General features: G+C 43.2%; 1 protein-coding gene across 3 annotated transcripts in view; it reads right to left on the bottom strand.

The window, feature by feature from the left end:
- The window catches only part of grin1a (glutamate receptor, ionotropic, N-methyl D-aspartate 1a), a 29,578-nt gene extending 9,937 nt beyond the window's left edge, over positions 1-19,641 (bottom strand). For 2 of the 3 annotated variants that reach the window (XM_061075697.1, XM_061075698.1), the window contains exons 1-16: positions 19,390-19,641; positions 15,918-16,052; positions 14,164-14,340; positions 10,214-10,276; positions 9,303-9,400; positions 7,729-7,850; positions 6,645-6,819; positions 6,277-6,421; positions 4,923-5,009; positions 4,404-4,539; positions 3,936-4,063; positions 3,022-3,186; positions 1,770-1,888; positions 1,302-1,414; positions 613-761; positions 291-448 (exon numbers count right to left, since the gene is read on the bottom strand). In XM_061075697.1, the coding sequence (XP_060931680.1) occupies positions 291-448; positions 613-761; positions 1,302-1,414; positions 1,770-1,888; positions 3,022-3,186; positions 3,936-4,063; positions 4,404-4,539; positions 4,923-5,009; positions 6,277-6,421; positions 6,645-6,819; positions 7,729-7,850; positions 9,303-9,400; positions 10,214-10,276; positions 14,164-14,340; positions 15,918-16,052; positions 19,390-19,638 (2,219 nt within the window). In that variant the 5' untranslated portion in view covers positions 19,639-19,641. The remainder of the gene's footprint in view (positions 1-290; positions 449-612; positions 762-1,301; positions 1,415-1,769; positions 1,889-3,021; positions 3,187-3,935; positions 4,064-4,403; positions 4,540-4,922; positions 5,010-6,276; positions 6,422-6,644; positions 6,820-7,728; positions 7,851-9,302; positions 9,401-10,213; positions 10,277-14,163; positions 14,341-15,917; positions 16,053-19,389) is intronic. The other variant, XM_061075699.1, reaches the window with a different exon arrangement.

The raw sequence follows: 19,641 nt of genomic DNA, 5'->3' as shown, positions 1-19,641 counted from the left end.
TGCTCCACTCAATGTTAGCTCGATCTCACACTGGTGTCGGTGCTGTGGACACGTCTAGACCTGCCGCTGTCCCTGTCCTGGCCGGGCGATGGGCCTGGATCAGAGGGAACGCCGCAGTAAGACCTACCACCTCCGCCTGGTCCGGAGGTCCATGTCCTTCTCCCACTCCCCTACCCACCCACCCACCCACCCACCCTCAAGCTGACTGGACTGACCCTGGCCTGTGTGTCTGATAGGTCGAGCAGCCGGCCGACTCTAGGGCTGGTCGGGCCGGCCTGGCCGAGACTCACTTGTCACGCACGGCCTGGATGGCTTCGGCGGCACTCTCGTAGTTGTGCTTCTCCATGTGGCGGTACATGGTGCTAAGCTCCACCTGCCGCCGGAAGTAGATGTCCACGGAACTCTGCTTCACCGTGGCGTAGATGAATTTGTCTGATGGGTTTCTCAGCTGCGAAAACAGAAGGAGGAGAGAGGAGACAGTCATGTGATGCCGGTTAATAACTTCCAGGGCTATATTATGGATAGTTTGACAGTTTGTAGATAGTTTGTATTTCTACGAATAAAAATGTTGTTGTGTGTGATGGTATGGGGCTAACACCAAACTCTACACACCCTTGGGTCATTGATGCCGGTGATGCGCTCCTCAGGCCGGTCCAACACCAGGAAGGCAGCCAGGTTGGCAGTATAAGAGGCCACAATGATCATAGCAAAGCCGGCCCACACCATACCCAGGATTCTCGCTGAGAAGCTGCGCGGCGCACCTGTTGTGAGGTGAGCTCAAGTTTGAACCTTTATGGTCTGTCATTTTCTACTTCAAGTCAGATAAGTGAGTTATCTGGATATAGATATAGTTTGCTGGATACGTCCATTTCTAGTAATTACCACGGAGTATAGCTCCAAACACAACATTTAATGCAAATAGTCAAACAATGCAAAGCCACATACGACAGAAAAGTTTCAACAAAACATACACCTAGAAAAATATCAAACAGTAAAAGGAAATTATTGAAGGCAAAGGAATCGAGGGAAGTCAACAAGTACAAACTGAATCAAAGCCTGTTTTTGCTACAGCTGAGATGAAAGGAAAAAAGTTGTCATCCTAAAACAAATAACTCCTGCAGCTGAAGCGACAACCGACACGTTTTGTCTTTTATAAATCTGCAAAACTGTGAAGGGGATCAAAGGTTCTCGACAACGTCCCACTGTTCTGGGACAAAAGGACATTTACTGCTCAGTAAGAGACGATTTGTTCGTTTTCAGTTGTGATTCTGTTTCTCTTTGTCGAGTCGCTGGTGTCTCACCTTCTCCTATTCCGGAGTTCAGCAACACTCCCCAGGAGAACCACATAGCGGATGACAAGGTGAGGGCGTCCTCTTCTTCTTCTTCACTGTTCACTTTAAATCTTCCAAACGGGCTAGAGTGGAGAAATTGGGAGGGTTGCAGGAGACATGGTGAGAAATGGCTGAGAACCTGCAGAGAGGGAAAACCCTGGCAGCCCCAGGCAGGGAAGGGAACTGGACGAGAGCAAGCAAAGCGAGAGGGAGACAAAGTCCACAGAAAAGAAAAGCAGACAAAGACGGAGCGGTGGGATGGTTGGAGACGATCTTCACCTCTGTCTGCCTCCGCGTCCACACGGAGGGAAGATCTGCAGCGCTCAGGAGTGCAGCTACACACACGCTCGCCGATTCAGTCATGAATAGACAGACGTGAACACACACATGGGCACAGGTATACACACACACACACACACACACAGGTCCCCCTTGTACCTGAACCGGTCTAGTAGGTAAAGCATCACCGCCACCACATGTACCGATAGACCCACCAGCAGCCACAGCGTGCTTTGGAACGGCTGCATGAACGAGTCCAGTGTACTGCGAGGAATTTCCTGAAAACACACAGCGCAGCAAGATATAGATTTATCACAAACAACTGTAACGATTATCTTATATTTGTATATCGTAGACAAACATCAAGGAAAATATTTTACAGTTTTAGGGAACATTTCTGATGCAGATTTGAATACCTTGAATGTATGCACGTTACATGTAACACAGTTTCTTTACTTTTGTTATTCTAGAAAAGTAAATTGTTCATGTATCTGTACTAGGGTTGCAAAATTCCGGGAATATTCAAAGTTGGAAACTTTCCATGGGAATTAACGGGAATATACGGGAATTAAGGGGAATAAACTGGAAATGTTGTGGGTAATTTATACTAACTGTATTTACCTTGTCATATACAGACATAAATATAAACATTTTGTTTTGTCATTGGCTGATTTGAGCCCTGAGGAAACTTTGGGCACTTGACTGCACAGTATTTGCAAATGTACACAGCCTTTCTTTCTACATTGGATATAAATAGTTAACCAAACAATTGGAATCGTCTGTAAAAATATTTTACAATTGATGGATAAATTAATGGAAATAGGCTAGATGAACAGATGAACAATCCTCAATCAGAATGCACAGTGGAGGTTTGAAACTCAACGTGCAGCGTGTGCTGCATTCCATACATCTTTAAATAGAGTTTTGAATGATGTTTTTTATTGCTCAGCGTTTAATTTGCGTAGTTTTTTTTTTTTTTTTCAAAATTCCCAAAACAACTTCCCTTGGAAAGTTTCCGGAAAGTTTCCGGAAATTTACCGGAAACTTTCCGCCCCTTTGCAACCCCAATCTGTACACAAGTAGATTTATTTTCGGGTAATTTTTTACTTTTCTTCCATTATATTACATCAGTAAATATCTGTACTTCCACTAAAATACAAGGATAGGAGGAGAACGGCTCCCAGCTCCCTACCCGACCCTCTGAGTCATAAGTGCTATAGATAATGGATGGATGGAGGGACAAGGTTTTTGTTTGTGTTGTAGAAAACAAGGTGAAATAACAGGTTGCCTTTGTGTGAGATTTGTGCAGTGGTGGAAGTTCAGGGGGGTAATAATTGTCCCGGTGGGTTTGGTGATTGCACAGCGACACAACACACGTCTGACGTGATGGAGCAGCAAACAGGCCACTTACCTTTTTAACCAGGATTGTGAGGCCTTGATATTTAAAGGGTTTGGAGAACTCGATGTACTGAGCTCGCTCGTTGTTTATAGTCAGCGGGGCCACGATCATGTCGGCCAGGCCCCCCAGGAGCTCCCCCATCATGCCGTTCCACTCTTTCTTGTTACTGTTGTTCACCTGGAGCCCAGAAAGAGGAAGGTGTTAGAACGAGGATCAGTGAACAACCTGCTGTTGTCTAGACCACAGCATGCGTGCAAGTTTTCAGGATTTGGGTTAAGCCTAGCGGGGGTGGGTGTGCTCCACAGCTTTGAAACTGTCTCCGTCTTACGTAACAGACAGATTTCTGTTTTCTAATTAAAATCATGCACTGCACAACACAGCAAGAATCAAATGTCATGCTCGTTATTCGCCTTCAACATTTTCGGGGTTAGAATCGAATAGAAACTCCTGCAGGATTTTAAGCTGTTAAAATCACAGCATTCTGCAGAAGTTTGTTTTGTTTCTCTGATTCTACCGATGCATTAAAGGTCGGTTTTCTGACATTTTCCACAGAGAATAATTCATGGATCTTGACGAATAAGAAATCAGGCACATTCAGAAACATTCTCCTTTCATCAAGTTCGGTGATGTTATGGCCTTTTCAGAATAAAAGTAGTGTCGGGTGCCGCTTGTCTAATCCTTTTGTGCAGATATTCAAAAACCGGCTCTTCATCAGGGATAAAATGCAGATTCACCCTCCGGACATTTGACGTCTGCTTATCACTTCACCTCTGAATAGTTAGTGAGATCAAAACTGTTAGTGGAGTAAAATAAAATCATTAAAAACAAGTATTGAAATGTGACATATTGCATGCAACCTGTGCAACGTCATGCAGGATATATGCAGGTTATAAAAAATATAGATATATGTTGATGTTGAAACTGACCCTCTCCTGAGTTCCGAACTTCCCATCAGCCACCAGATGCACCTCGTAGGTGAAGTTCATTGTCATAGCTAGCTTGATCAGCAGGTCCACGCAGAATCCGTAGCAACACTGGGGTACGGTTGGGCGACCTGTAAAAAAAACAGCAAGGGTTGCACGTTAAAATCACTCCTGGGGGGAAACGCGTGAATTTTTTTTTTTCTTTAATCCAAAGGCGGCGGCGCACGTAGACTGAACACGGAGGATGCGTGACACACGGTGCACAGCACACAACCACACACACTCGCACTGCACACGGCACACAGACGAAGCATGTCCCAGCACCTCAGCAACCACTCACTCTGAATGGCACACTCAGCTACATGCATACATATATAGATACCTACTGCATATATATGTATGCATCTCCAGTGGGTGTTTGGCGAGTGCAGTAAAAGCACAGTGATAATATAAACGTCCCTGAAGTGTTACCTGGGATGGTCTCATTGGGCCCAGTGCAGATAACCTTTTTAATTAAGACTCCATTCAGTGTCATCTCCTCGTGGCACGTTCCGTCCGGCTGGGTCGGCTTCACGTACACAAACGGCTCCTGGTGTATCGTCACGATCTACAACAGATGGGGCAGAGAGCTGTTCAGCCGTCGGAGCTTGATCTGATCAATCCCTGAGGACTTCAAGAGCGCCACAGCGAGAAATATCCCAACAGACCCACAAATCCTGCAAGTACACACTCCCCAGATACTCAGGATGAAGGGATGGGTGTAAAAATAGCTGAGGAGAGGTCATTCTGGGGCCCAGGAGAAATCTGAAGAGATACAGGTCATAGCGGATACATCACCACTGCCTTTATAAACAGAGAAGAGCTTCACTCCTCTCTGAGGGGCGAACGTTAGCGCGCTGTCCAACGCGAGCACGTCAGCCGCCGTCTCGCACTCGATGCGTGTGGACACGGACGTCACATCGCAGCAGCGGCACAGGGAAGGTACGCTACCTTTAATCGAGTGGACATCTGGAAGCCCTGCGGTTTCTCCGTCTCTCCTCCGGGCCAGATGATCTTCCGCTGATTGTTCATCACCACCTGCGGGGACGCCACACGAATATAAAGTATTGTAGGTGAGTGCTGACAGAAGGCGAGCTGCTGATGAGGCTCCAGCCCTGGGTGAGCTTCACTAATGAGTCAGCGTTATGTAACTACCCTTTGATTTATCACGTCGACCTTTGACTTGTGTCTTATACCAGAGGGTTTCTCCGACTTATTGTTATTACAGCTATTACCAGGAAACGCCGGCCAATTTAATAACCACCATTAGCTACAAATGGAATGGAATTGAACTAATGGATACTTGATTGATCCAGAGGGGAAATGTGACACAAATAAAACCTCCTTTTACGAGCTTTTACCAGAACATGTGCTCAAGAGGATCGTTTGCAGGTGAATGAACTGACCTTTTTATAAAGATATTTACAATTTATGTAAATTACATATCTACAATCATCCAGTAGACACAGGTGTATAATTCAGGGCAGAGCATCAAACTAAAATGTTCTGTCTTCAGTCAACGCTTTCAAACTTAACAGGTAACATAAGACCTGTCCAGGAATCCCTGGTTCCACTGACCTCCGACAGTAAATCTTTCAGAGATGGCGTCTGTCACACTTTCAGGAGTGAAACAGACATGAAACTTTAAAGCGTTCGGGGAACTGTAACACTTTTCAAGCTCATCTTATTTTGTTCTTTAGCCACTTTTCTCTCCTCTTTCTCTCCTCTTTCTCTCACCCTTTTAGAATCCATCTGCTGTAAATTGTATGCATGTTTCAATTCATCATGGCAATAAATATTTGAAACCCCCCCTCGTCCGCACACGGGGTGGTCTGCAGTGAATTGCAGACTTGTCCTCCAGTAAGTGCATTGTGCTATAGATAGAAAACTGGGTCTGCATGTCCAGCATGAGTTTAAAAAAAGGAGGATGACACAGTGTAGGTACATTATGACCTACTAATGGACAGGGAGCAGAAAATCCCCATATCCCCATAACTTTATAATATTGTATTTTACAATTAAATGTATATAGCCTGTTATATATCTGAAGACCAATGTCGTCTGTATGAATATGAGAATGAAAGAACAAGGAAATGTTTGGACAATCTGAAGTGGTACATAGCTGTTAATATTGAGGTGATATAATATATAGTAATTGTTGATTTTCAATCATGAATACTGACGTCTGTAAATACACACTTAAATATATTTCCCATATTATAACTCTCATTCTTGCCAGAAGTGCCTTTTGAGTACTTAAGGCTTTATGTACTAATTTGATCCAACAGGTTCTGTCTCTGTTTACCTGCGTTCCGTTGTAGATGCCGACTTGAACGAGTCGAGTCTTCTGGTAGTTGAGGATTCCGTAGTGCGCGTACTTCCTGTCGCCGTCGTCGTTGAACTCCACGCGCCCCGTGAGGCCCTCTGGGTATTTGGACGACATCAGGACCCTGCGGCGAGCGAATGAGAACGATTACACGCGTGAACGAGCGCACACTTGTTCACGCATGGCTATCGTGTGTCACCGATTAGGAACGCAGCAGTGCCTCTGATTGTGTATCGCTCAGTGCAGGGCTCTCTAGTCATAGAGCCATGAAACAGTTCCTATGATATCTTACGAAAAGGAGGTATGAGATCCAGTGACGCACATTCCACTGTCCGATTCGATCTCACCGTTTAAAAAGGGGCCCGGTCTTCCAGATGTTGGTGTTGCCCACGCATCCTCTCGGAGGCTCTGTGATGTTTTCCTTCTCAAACAGCTCCTGGATGGACTGAGCCACCACGGCCACCGCGTCGTTGATGTGGGCCGACTCATTCTTGCCGTTGATGAGCTGGAGGCCGATCAGACCTGAAGAGATCGGGCCGATAAACAGACAATCACCAACCTGAGCCAGCTACGGCCTCCCTGGATCCTTTTGCAATGCACAGAGTGGGAAAAAACTTATAGGGCTTTAGACATCCCGAATAAAGGTCAGACATCAGGTGTGTGATCCAGGATTACTCGTAAAATGTCTTGGAATTTAATGATCACTTTTCTGATGTGGCCAGCGGTGACCTTTTCGCAGCATGTATAAAGTGGCCCTTGAAGTTGGATCTCTTTTCTTTTTTCAGTATTGGGACAAAGCATCACAGGTAAATCTGTGTCGGGAAGGAACGAAACAAAAACACACACAAAATAGCACCAGACCTAAATATAAACCAAGCAACAATCCAACTTCAGCTAAGTTTTCTGATTGCAACCAGGTCCATCGGTCTCGCAGACTCCCGGGAGAAGCTGCAGAGGAGGTGGATGAGACGAGACACGGACAGGACACAGAGAAATTAAAAAACGCTCTGGGGGTTTGGTTTGTGTGCGAGTGCCTGAAGGAAAAAAGACGCTTAACGTTTGTGACCAAGAAAGTGACAAATTATGGTGAGGAACAAAGAGATAAAGAGGCTGTTGTATCTTACCATTCTATCAGTTACCTGTTCCAAAACTCTCCCTTTATAATTCATTAGAAACCAGTGTGTTAATACGGCAGCAGGGCAGAATGAATGAACCTTGGAATAAACCAGCTCATGCACGTTTAAACTAAAACACTGAGTGCGGACACACCACATTTAAACCTTTAAGCGGAGGATGCTTAAACGTTTAAAGGCTCAACACACAACAAACCATGATACAGTTAATCATCGCTGTCTCTAATCCTCTGTGTGTTATGATCGGCCCGGAGGGGGGGGCGGGGAGTGACTCGTGTGTTCTCCTGGATGAACGTACCGTCTGGCGCCTCGATCAGGGCTTTACCCGACATCTCCCGCTCGCCCACCAGCCACACGTAGCCCGAGCCGGTCATGTTGAGGAAGCGAGCCGCCTTGTACACCGCAGCAGCGTCTTCCTCACTGGAAATGAACACGTTAAAAAAAAACACCCTTAACAAACCTTGAACTATTTCTTAAGGCTGCACATATCTGGTAGTTTGGATATATATATATAATTTTATACAATAATATTGTCTTTTGCGCACTCTGTCTACATATTCTTACACTCATAGTATATTATATTATCTATTGTATAGTCAAATACTTATATTTATACCTCTACTATATATCATATCATACTATATCATACTCTTTGTATATTCTTTGTGTAAATAAGTCTATACACACATATTTATACATGTGTACATGTTATTATTATTATTATATTTACTATTATTATTATATATACTGTTGCTGCCATTTTTACTATATGCTGCTATTATATTGGTATAATTACTATCATATATAAATATATATTATGTTATATTATATACTATATATACTGTACTATTTTTATATACTGTCTAACAATAACATTACCATCATATCATCAGTACTATTACCATCATCTTGCCACTGCACCTTATCTACCTATTTATCTTGTGTTTCTGTTGTTATTCTTTCTACCTCAATATTTTTTATTTTATTGTATTGTATTGTATTTTATTGTACTCAAATATACCGGCTGCTATGACGACTTAATTTCCCTTCGGTGATGAATAAAGTAATCTATCTATCTATCTATCTATCTATCTATCTATCTATCTATCTATCTATCTATCTATCTATCTATCTATCTATCTATCTATCTATCTATCTATCTATCTATCTATCTATCTATCTATCTATCTATCTATCTATCTATCTATCTATCTATCTATCTATCTATCTATCTATCTATCTATCTATCTATCTATCTATCTATCTATCTATCTATCTATCTATCTATCTATCTATCTATCTATCTATCTATCTATCTATCTATCTATCCATCTATGTATCTATCTATCTATCTATCTATCTATCTATCTATCTATCTATCTATCTATCTATCTATCTATCTATCTATCTATCTATCTATCTATCTATCTATCTATCTATCTATCTATCTATCTATCTATCTATCTATCTATCTATCTATCTATCTATCTATCTATCTATCTATCTATCCATCTATGTATCTATCTATCTATCTACCTATCTATCTATCTATCTATCTATCTATCTATCTATCTATCTATCTATCTATCTATCTATCTATCTATCTATCTATCTATCTATCTATCTATCTATCTATCTATCTATCTATCTATCTATCTATCTATCTATCTATCTATCTATCTATCTATCTATCTATCTATCTATCTATCTATCTATCTATCTATCTATCTATCTATCTATCTATCTATCTATCTATCTATCTATCTATCTATCTATCTATCTATCTATCTATCTATCTATCTATCTATCTATCTATCTATCTATCTATCTATCTATCTATCTATCTATCTATCTAGTTTGTGAACGTCTCACCTGGCGGACAGAATGATGACTCGGGCCTCCAGCTCTTTGGCCTCCAGCAGCAGGGCAGTTAAGTTAGTCTCCTGGCTGAACTGGAGGACTTTCTCTGCCTGTGATCGGGGCATAAGAAAGGTCAAGCCAGCTACTTTTCCCTGCCTCAGACACCATGCTGCCTTGTTACCTGCTTGGTTTCGAGCTTGGCCGATTTTGTTTCAAAACGGGAGACAGAGATAAAAAAAAAAAGGAGAACGATCCAGGGGAACCGGCTGAACTAAAAAAAAAATTCAAAAATATTTTAAAAAAAAGCTTGAAGGGGGAAAAAAAAAACTTTTGCATTTGTTCGCATGCAAACTGAGGGTTATCAAGGCTCCAAAGAAGAACGTGCATGTGTTAGGTAGGGGGGAAGAAGAAGGTCAATGCAACCAGTAACTAAAAACAGGTGAGGGGGGGGTGAGGGGGACGTTTTCCCCCAACAAAAAAACTTGCTGAAAACTGGGGAAGTGCTACAGAGCAGGAGGAAGTAGCATCTGGGAAACGGCTTCGTCCCACACTACCGGTTCTCCACACAGGAATGGACTTGCAAACTTGTTTTGTGCGTGAGTGTGTGAGTGTTCTGAGTGCATGCATTCCTTTATTAAAGGAGAAAATGAAAATGATAAAAAGCGGGGGGAAGGGGGGCGCAGTTCACTGACTTCTTTTTTTTTTTTTTTTGTCTGGAATGACCGAAAATTATAGATTTTTCATAACAAAATCATTCGTCATTTAAAATCATAGGGAAATGTCTCAAAAGTAAAAAAATTAAAGAAAACACGTGCTACCAAGAGAGGGACATTTCTGGGTTCGGCTGGTGACTGGTTGGGCTGGTTTCTAGTTGCTACGTTTGGAAAGTTGGTGGGCGGCGTGCATTGACCATGCAAATATACCTTAGGTCCTCGCTTGTTGTCATAGGACAGTTGGTCGAGGTTTTCATAGTTCCTTTTTTTATTCTGATGAGTAATGTGCACAGAGAAAATATGCAGACACAGAAAAATATTATAAACAGTTGAAAATGGAGGGCAGTAAAGCATTCCAACAAATCTCCACTTTTCTGCTTCAAATTGGGATCTTTAACAGAGGGGCTTGCAAAGAGCAGCAGACGTGACCGAATGTCCAGATACCACAGATAATACAAAACTTAATTCATCATCAGCAATGATTCGGTGATTCACCTGCATTATGTGAAATATTTGTTTCTTCCTCAAGAAATTGCCAGTTAACGTGACACAACTGGAAACGTAAAACATTTCACAAACACAACTGAACTCACATCGTTGTCTTGCAACACTTCTGGAAATTCAGAAACCTGAGCAATAATCACAGCCGACAAAACATGCGATCAATTCCAAAGTGGGACCTTTCTTAAGCGACATTTATTTAAACTAAGAGCAACAACAAAACTTGCACCAGGAAACGTTCACACTCTCCAGCCATCTGGTGACGTGATGTCATTCTGGCCCCGAAGGCTGCAGCTAATTCTCCACATGCAGTCGTTAGTTACTCACCTGACCAGACACAGATTAAAAGCTTGGAACAATCATCCACTGTAAATGTTTTTTAAATCCAATCCACACAAATCAAAGAGAAGCCAACAATTCACTCTCTGATTTTACATCCTACATTATAATTCCAGCCAATGCTCCAATAGCTGTGTCCCAGTTTGATAATACATGCTCGTTCTAAATCGGTTCTGAGGATGCATGCGTCCACATTGAAAAAAAAACAAGACAAATATTGAGCATTCTAAATTAAAAATGCCAAAATTCTGAGTGAACTCTGGGATTAGGCTTCAGAGGGGAAGCAGGCTGTGCTCACTGGTGCAGAAGGGTCTTGAAAAAGAAGCTTTAAATCTTAAAAAATAATTAGCTTTCCCTTTTGAAAGTCTTTTCTGCAACACAGAACTTCCTGAAGACGACACATTGCTATTCAGCATGCAGTGTTGGATTTGGCCTCCACACTGGACTCTGACTCGCTGAGCAGGATCAACTTAATTCCGACGCCCGAGGTTTTCGGCGTCCGTGTCCTCTGAAGCTCGGGGGACGGTTTCCTGTCTGGGAGCACGGAGCCATTTTGCAGGAAAACGCGTCGTCTTTCTGCTTCGCGGCGTTTTCTCGCACGGCTGCTTCACTTCACAGCTCACACCTCAGTGCACTCTGGGCCCGATTCCCTTCCTTCACAAAAGGCGACGCTGACTGTGCATCGGTTAACAAAAGTGCTGGCTGGCGAGCAGATGCACACGGAGACGCTGCTCCGTTCACACCGAGCCGAGAGGCCGCGACACAAGCTGAGGCTCCTGGGAGCTTCCTGTCAGGCGTTTGGGTTCCAGTCATTTTATATGAGGTTATTGTTCCATCCTTTCTTTTAAATGAAACCGAAACGCCAAGCTGTCACCTGGGTTATGGATAATCCCACTAACATTTGATAAATGATAAAGGTTCCGTGGCATTTTAAAAGATGGATGAAAGCTGCAGTATAGAGTGAAACAAGTGATTTAACACACTACTATGAGCAGAAAACACAAATAAACTCACAATTTCTACACAGTTTTATCTGTCTGTCGCAACACTCCACTGTGTAAATACTAAACATGATAAAATGAGTGTTTAAAAGTCTCGAGCTTGTGAAATTCCGCTCAGCGAGATCGTTCCGGCAGCACAGCGAACAAATACTCCCTCTCTTTGTCTCGTTCTCCCCGAAGAGTTTTTCCGAGCGATCTATTTTTGTATCCTCACAGTCAGGCATTAATATTTCATGTTGTGTTGCTCACGGTTGCTCTGTGACTAAGTCCACAGTGTCCTGAGCCTCTTCGCTGGTGGTGATTATGCAGCACAAATTGGGTGATTGGCGGGTTATCACACCTCCCTGTTTCCTGCTGAGAGGATAATGCGTCGAGAATGAAATCTGCAGCACGGAAACTAGCATCGTGTCCCATCACCCACCACAGTTCAACCTGCTAGTGCTTTTACAGTTTGAGGTGATTATTCAACACCGTGACACAAACAAACCCGACAGAGAATGGAAGAGACAGTTCATCACTCAGGATTCAGGAGATGTCTGAGCAGAGGCGGAGGTGAGAGGGCTGGTTACCCCGGGCAACTCAGCAGGGGGCCCCGGAGAACATCGGAAATATTCTCTATGCTTCAGCACAGATTTTATTGTGGAGGGATTCACTCAGAGATTTAGGTGAAAGGGATCTATTGGAAGAAATTGAATACAAAATAATCCTAGTGATGTTTTCATTTGTGTGTTTCTTCTAAATTCTAAATTGTTGTTTTCTTTACCTCAGAACGAGCCCTTTATATTTAAATGCTTTATATTTACATGAGGAGCAGGTCCTCTCTATGAAGGCCGTAGAGAGAACTGTTTTTTTTTTACAGTAGCCCTGACGGGAAAAGGTATGCACCTTTTGCCTTCAGCTGTAACATGAAACTTCACCACTAGGTGTCACTAAATTCTAAACACTGAACCTTTAAAGTACCACAGCAAATAGCAGAACTTTTGATAAATTTGCAAAAAGGAAAGAATCTACAAAGACATTTTCTATTTTTCCACTTTGTGTCCCTGAGTGTGGATCCATGGGAGTGTACCCACTTGAAATTAAATCTCCAACCCAGTAAAAGTGAAGGGGTGTGAATCATTTCTGAAGCTGCTGCGGATCAGACTCCAGAGACACAGATGCTGCAGTTGTCAGTTGGATGAATTCAGCGGATTTAAGGGCTTTTGATACACACATCTCTCTGTCAGGCTGCAGGATGCGAGTCAATACTGGATGATTTGACTCATCAGCGTTATCCTTCGAACCGCTTGGATGCGGATGCAAAATTAAACATGATTAACTGAGATGGTGGAAACGTTATTTTTCAAATGGCGGTCGTTGATCGACAGTGATGCCAGTCACTTCACTGACACAGCTTGCTCTTCAGCTGTAGCTGCCTTCTGTAATACTTCTGGTGTGTGTTTGTGTGTGTGTGTGTGTGTGTGTGTGTGTGTGTGTGTGTGTGTGTGTGGTTGTGTGTGTGTGTGTGCGTGTGTGTGTGTGTGTCTGTCATATTCAATGTCTCCTCCGCTTCTGATTTAATTAAATCTCGGAACCAGGACTCATTTGGTTCAGCCGCACAATTACAGCAAAGAGCCCCAGAGAGGGGCGAGTATGACGCAGAGGGAAGAAGAAGAAGAAGCAAAAGAAAGACATATCCCAAGGTAATTTCATTTTAGTAAATGAATGGATGAAAAAGATAGCACTTTTCTCTTCCTCTCTCCCTGCTCCTAAAGGCCATGCATCGCTGCAGTCTCAAGTCTGTTTGGACTCACAGAAGATCAGCATTTCACTGACCCACATACACAGCTCAGAGCTACACTTAAAATGGATGCATCAGCGGTATCCGAAAAAAACCCCATCTCCAGCATCTTGTGAACATGAGTTAGCAGGAAGCAAGAAAACACCGGCCCCTCGCCACAAGCACCGAGAGGAGAGAACCACCTGAGGGCCACCGCGGCCCCCCGGTAAGACACGTCCACACAACCCCCCCCCCCCAGTCTGTGATGGTTTGCAAAGCCCCGTGTTAAAGTCCACTATTTGGCTCCCACTGTGGATAGACACAGGATAATTTGGACTATGGCGAAAAGCAACGTGAAGATGAGCAAATAAACATACAAACTCTCGTCAGATTAGACCACATTAGACGCTGTTGATGTCACTAGGTGTGTTAGCCAATGTTTACACAATGGTGAGAAAGAGATGTTGCCACACAACAGAAAGGAAAACAGTTACATACACAGAAGACCTCTGAGGTTTTTAAAACAGCGCCCTGGCTCGTGCGCAGCCGGAGCGTCTCACCTTGGTCTCCCTCTCCTCCAGGAGGGTCTCCAGCCTCTTCTGAGCCGCCCGCCCCTCGTGGTCGTCGCTCACGATCAGGATGATGTGGTTCCAGTTGAACTCGCGCATCAGGTCGAACCACACGTGCGCCTGGTGGGAGTAGGGAGGGACTGTCCGCAGGAAGGACAGGTGGATGCTCTGAGGAGCAGGAGACGAGAGGATGAGGCATACACATAACAAAACTTGACTTTTAATGAATGACTCATCACAAAAATGAGCAGACGCAGACTCTCCCAAAAGGCAGATTCTGGCCTTTTCGAAAGGTCACTAACATCTTGTGATACATTTATAAATGTAACATACAAGATTTTAGTCAGATAACATTTAGAGAACACTGTGTCCTGGTTTGGAAATAGAAGTCGGAGGTCTGGGTGGTTTGGACGATCCACAAAACATGGGACCTTTTCATAATAAAGCAGAAGCTTCATTAAAATGAATTTGATGGATCAGTGACTGTGTGAATATGGAGAATGTCTCTTTGTTTCATTCCCACTCTTCACCCTGAACGTCTGTTCTAATTAACTTTGGTGAAAAGAGTGGAACTAACTGAGAGTCGCAGCTTTAATTGTCTGAATCAGGTCCAGCAAGTTAAAGAGGAAAGCTGAACTGTAGATCAGTAAAAAAGACTTTGAGGTTATTAAAAACCAGCGTTTATCTCCAATATTCAGCAGGAAACTTAAAATATGAGGAATTTCAAACAGGATTTGATGGATTTGCCTTAATCAAGTGGGTATTGTGACTATAGCGAAACAGGCCATCATACCTTAAGAATTTTAATCATTTTTTGATAAATTAATCCAATATCAAACTTGTAACCATGAAGTTTCAATGTGGCACCATTGCATCGCCTGTGTCACCAGTGATGTGCAATGGTGTTGGACAGCACAGACACGGCTTCTCCTTCTAAAGGGCAGATGTATTTTGATGTCTAATATGACAGTTCTGTCACCATGGAGAAATGTTGGTCCCTGCTGAGCTGGAGCTCGACCCCCCCGTCCGACACCGACTGGATGAGCTGACACACCGGCTGTGAGCTCGACTTACTCACTAACAGTACTGCAGCTGAACAGGAGAGCAGCCCTGCAGCCAGGCTCCAAAATGGCGTCTTTAGCAAAGTGGGGAGGATCATGTCTTTGTGAATTTCTACCTTTATGTTCCATGTACTGAAAGAGCACATAGAAGATTAAATGGCTGTTTTAGATATATAACATTTAATGATAAAAAAAAGCTTCTCCGGGAAAAAATCATGTCTTAAAAAATCCATTTAAATACTTGAATAATAACAGAGACGTTGATTTGATGAAGCTCGTGAGTGATGTCCCCTTAAAAAGATGTTAAACCGAGTCCGTGGGTGTTTTTTATTCATGCGATCGCTTTAAAGTCTCATTTTACTTGTTTGTGCTTGATAAAAAAAATTGCTGAGGTCAGACGACGCATTATTAATGATGTTCTTTCAATTTCCAGCTGGAAACCCATTTAATCACAGCTCCTCTAATGGAGAGCGATGGGACGTTTAATCTAAGAAGCTTTTGAAGCTGCCCCGGGGGAGCGTCGTCCTCCCTCGCTCTGCGGTCTCTCACTTCCTGTCGTCCTCTCTCTCTCTCTCTCTCTCTCTCTCTCTCTCTCTCTCTCTCTCTCTCTCTCTCTCTCTCTCTCTCTCTCTCTCTCTCTCTCTCTCTCTCTCTGTCTTTACATCTCTCTCATCCATCACTCACCTTGTCTGAGTAGATGGACATGCGGGTGGTGAGTCCCACCACGGGGATACGGTAGAAGCCCGCGGTGTAGGAGACAGGCGTTGGCGTGAGGTGGTCATTGGACTGGGGGGGGTGACTCACCAGGATGGCGTAGACCTGCAGAGACACAGAAGAAGAACACTTTGTCTTTTTTGATACTGGCACTAAGCTGAAGTACAGTCGCGCTATAGGCATACAGGCATCCATTTTTAAAGGTTTTCTCCCTTTACATTTTTCTTTTTGATGGATTAATTGGTAGTTATATGGATTATGAGACTGAAAACATTCAGTGTACTGACAAATAAAACTTAATAAACATTAATTCATCACAAGTATTCAACAACATGAAGAGGCTTAAAATCACAGAAACACCTGAAAACAATACAACCAGGATGTTCGCATCGAAAGACGTCATTATGATAAAGAACACATGACATTTACATCATAAACATTTCATTTCGGTGTTGTAGAAAGCATCAAGATTTGATTTAGATCTGATTAACCTGTTTTCGTTGAAGAAAAGTAAGATTGTGCTCTGCATCTTCAAGTTGATTTAATGCAAATTCATTCAAGCACTTTCCTCATTAGTGTAGTGTATGATTAATCAAATGACAAATGACTCGACAGATTCTGGGCTCGGGGGCAGTTGTCTGCTTTGTTTGGATGTTAATCCAACCTGGACGAAAACACCTGTTTTCCAACCTCAAGATTAATCAAACTTGTGCGTAATCTTTAAATTCAACATGGCTGTGACCACATTTATCACATGTGACATGTTTATTATTAGATAAGTAGGAGTAAAAGGTCCATCATCCGTCCTCCTTAGTCAAATTGATCTATTTTCTACTATTGCAGGATTACTTTGCAAAAAACTGTTCTGACATGCTGACATTTGTATTTCTTTATACAGGAACAACAGGACACAATGCATCCATGACTCTGTCAGGTCTGTCAGCACCAGAAGAAAACATTACAGTGATGAATATATGATAATTACATCTTAAAAAAAGGTTATTTATGTAGAAAAGCCTCAAGATTTCATCACTTCACGCTGTCAGTGGAGCAAAAGTAAGAGAGTGTTCCTCGTCTTAGTTTAAGTCGGATTAATGCAAATTTATTTAAGCCCTTTCCTCTTTAGTTTTATCTACAATTAATCAAATTAATACAGACAAAGGACTCCACACATTCTGGGCTGGGGGCAGTTTGCTGCTCCAGCCTCAAATGAAACATCTGTTTTTTTTACCCCGACCTCAAGATGAATGAAAATTGCACGTACTTTAAAAACAAATCTTTTATTGGGTACAACTGCCGCCCTAACATTGTTGTATAACCAGTTAAAAATAAAAAATTTTTGAACCTGAAGTGTCTTTATAAATTGTATTCAGGGACAAACTCCTTCATAACAGAGAAACTGAAGAGCAAAGTAATGTTCTCCTTTGTTTGGAGGATCGTGTGCTGGCAGAAGAATATTATATTGTGGTTGTTCAGTTTTTATCTTATTCCAGCATTAAGCAAACCAAAGGGGGTCAACGAATAAAAAAGTTGTTTTCTATGTGCCTCTCCTGAAGAAGAGCCTTGAGAGCTGCCATGGAGACGCGGAGGAAGGGTAATAAAGATGGCACGGCTGTGAAGGCATGGATTATTGGATACGAGCTCTCCGTATGGTTGGGTCAAAAATGAGGTCTATCTTCCAAGGACTGCTCCCAGGCATCTACTCCTCCATCTGCCACAGACTTTCCCCGTCACTGACTGTTATGGCCTACAACCCACTCTCATCCGATTTAACCTTCTGTGGACTTTCCTGTCCAAACCATGTTTCACTTTGTCATTTACAAAAGGGCGTGTGCGTGGTGTGTGGTGAACTGAAACCCCTGTTGGTGTAATCTGCACGGCCTGATAGGCGGCTTGCACACTCGTGCTTTGGGTGACAAAAGCCTGGATGTGACAGTATTATTCTCCAAGCCTGTATCAATTAGAGTCATTACACCAAACACAGGATCAAGGACATGAAAGCAGTGCTGAAGCTGGGGGTGTTTTTTTCCAATGAGGCCTAATTGCCTGTGTGGGAGCGAGAGCGAGAGGGACTTCACGCCTCAACATGCTCTGACATAACGCCGTTTTCTTTTATAGAAGCCATGTAGAGCATCACATGAGAAGGTTGTGTGTGCATCGGTGTGTGTGAACTCTTTAAGGCGCATACACACGCTTAGCATGCACCGTGCATAACTGATGAAATGTGTTTTGTTCGTCAGAGCTGCAGCACATGCATGAGTCGTAAAGCATGTGTAGCTGGAAGGAAAACCTGCGTTTAAGCACTTAGGGAAGCTAGAGTGGCAGAGTTAGTTGCATAGCTCCGCCAAGGCAAAGCAATCCTGGGCATTGGTTGATTATATACTTCTTGCAGTAGTAATACAAAGTAAATTAAGTCATCTGATCATCTAAAATATGTATTTATTAGTCCTAAACAGGCGAAGATTAAGATCTATGTGTTTATACCCTGAAAAACTAATGCAAATGTTGAAAAATGCCTGATTGCTGCAATGGTTATGAGAGTGAAAAATGATTTCTGTTGCCGTCCGTTAATCCACATCCAAACCAAACCGTGATGGGTTCTTTGCCGATTCAGGGCCCATCCCTTGGTGGAAATAGGTTTCACAGCTTTTGCAGAATCTTGCTGACAAATACAGCAACAAATAGAACATTTTAAGACATTGAAGAAGACACAACCTTCTTGTAGGAGGTAAAAACAAAGGAATTTGCATTGTAGCACAGAAGTTGTTAACGTTCCCTCTGCATCATGTCAAACAGGCTGCGTCTGAGCGAGTGTGATCCACGCCAACACACAAACACTTTCTGCTCACGCCAAAATGTTATCCTGCATCACACTCTCACCGAACGCCAAATGGCTAATGACATTCTCCACATTTCCAATGTTCACCCCTCACTGGTTCAGTGGCTCTGCAGCTGCGTGTCCTGGAATATACAGTTGCCCTCTCATTAAGAGAAATGCCCCAAACCAAAGCCTGTTTTTTTTTTTGCACGTCTGTATTAAAACAGATGGGTCTGTGGTGAGCTCTATGCAAAGTGAATTATTCTTGTGCAAGTGTAGCATGGATGCCAAATTGGATAAAAGGCAGCACTGTTATGGTATCCCGGCTGCTCTCTGTAAGTGTTTCTATACATTGCATGCTGAGTGGAGAGTTAATCTGCAAGTGTGAGGCTCTGGAGACATAAACAACATCTCTGTCTGGTCTAATAACCACTTCAATGGCACTTGAGGGAGAAAACGCATCAGACGAGGGCGTTTAAATCAACTTCTATTGCAAGAGATGAGGATTTCTAGGCTGCTGCGCCAGATGCGGAGTCTGACAGTGGTGGAGGTGCATGGATCTATAGGTGGTGTTGGATGGAGAATGGAGCAATGCGCCCACGCAGAGGCACCGGAGAACTCTACCTGACTGGAGATGAGGTCCTCGCACACGGACAGAGCCATCTGGATGGCGTTGGGCTTGTGCGTGACGGAGATGGCGTTCAGCTTGAATTTGTCCCGGCCGTAGACCTGGTTGGCCTGGGTCACGGCATCTTTGAAGACCTGCTCGAACCTCTTCTGGCTCAGCACGGCCCCGATGTTCACGATCTTCGGCTCGCAGCCGGCCCGCGCGCAGGAGCACCAGAAGAGCACCGCCAGCAGGAACAGCCGCATCGT

Source organism: Limanda limanda, chromosome 1 (genome assembly GCF_963576545.1).
Source record: "Limanda limanda chromosome 1, fLimLim1.1, whole genome shotgun sequence".
Classification (NCBI taxonomy): Eukaryota; Metazoa; Chordata; class Actinopteri; order Pleuronectiformes; family Pleuronectidae; genus Limanda; species Limanda limanda.
The sequence above is the reverse complement of the archived record's forward strand: the minus strand, read 5'-3'. Positions and strand labels throughout refer to the sequence as shown.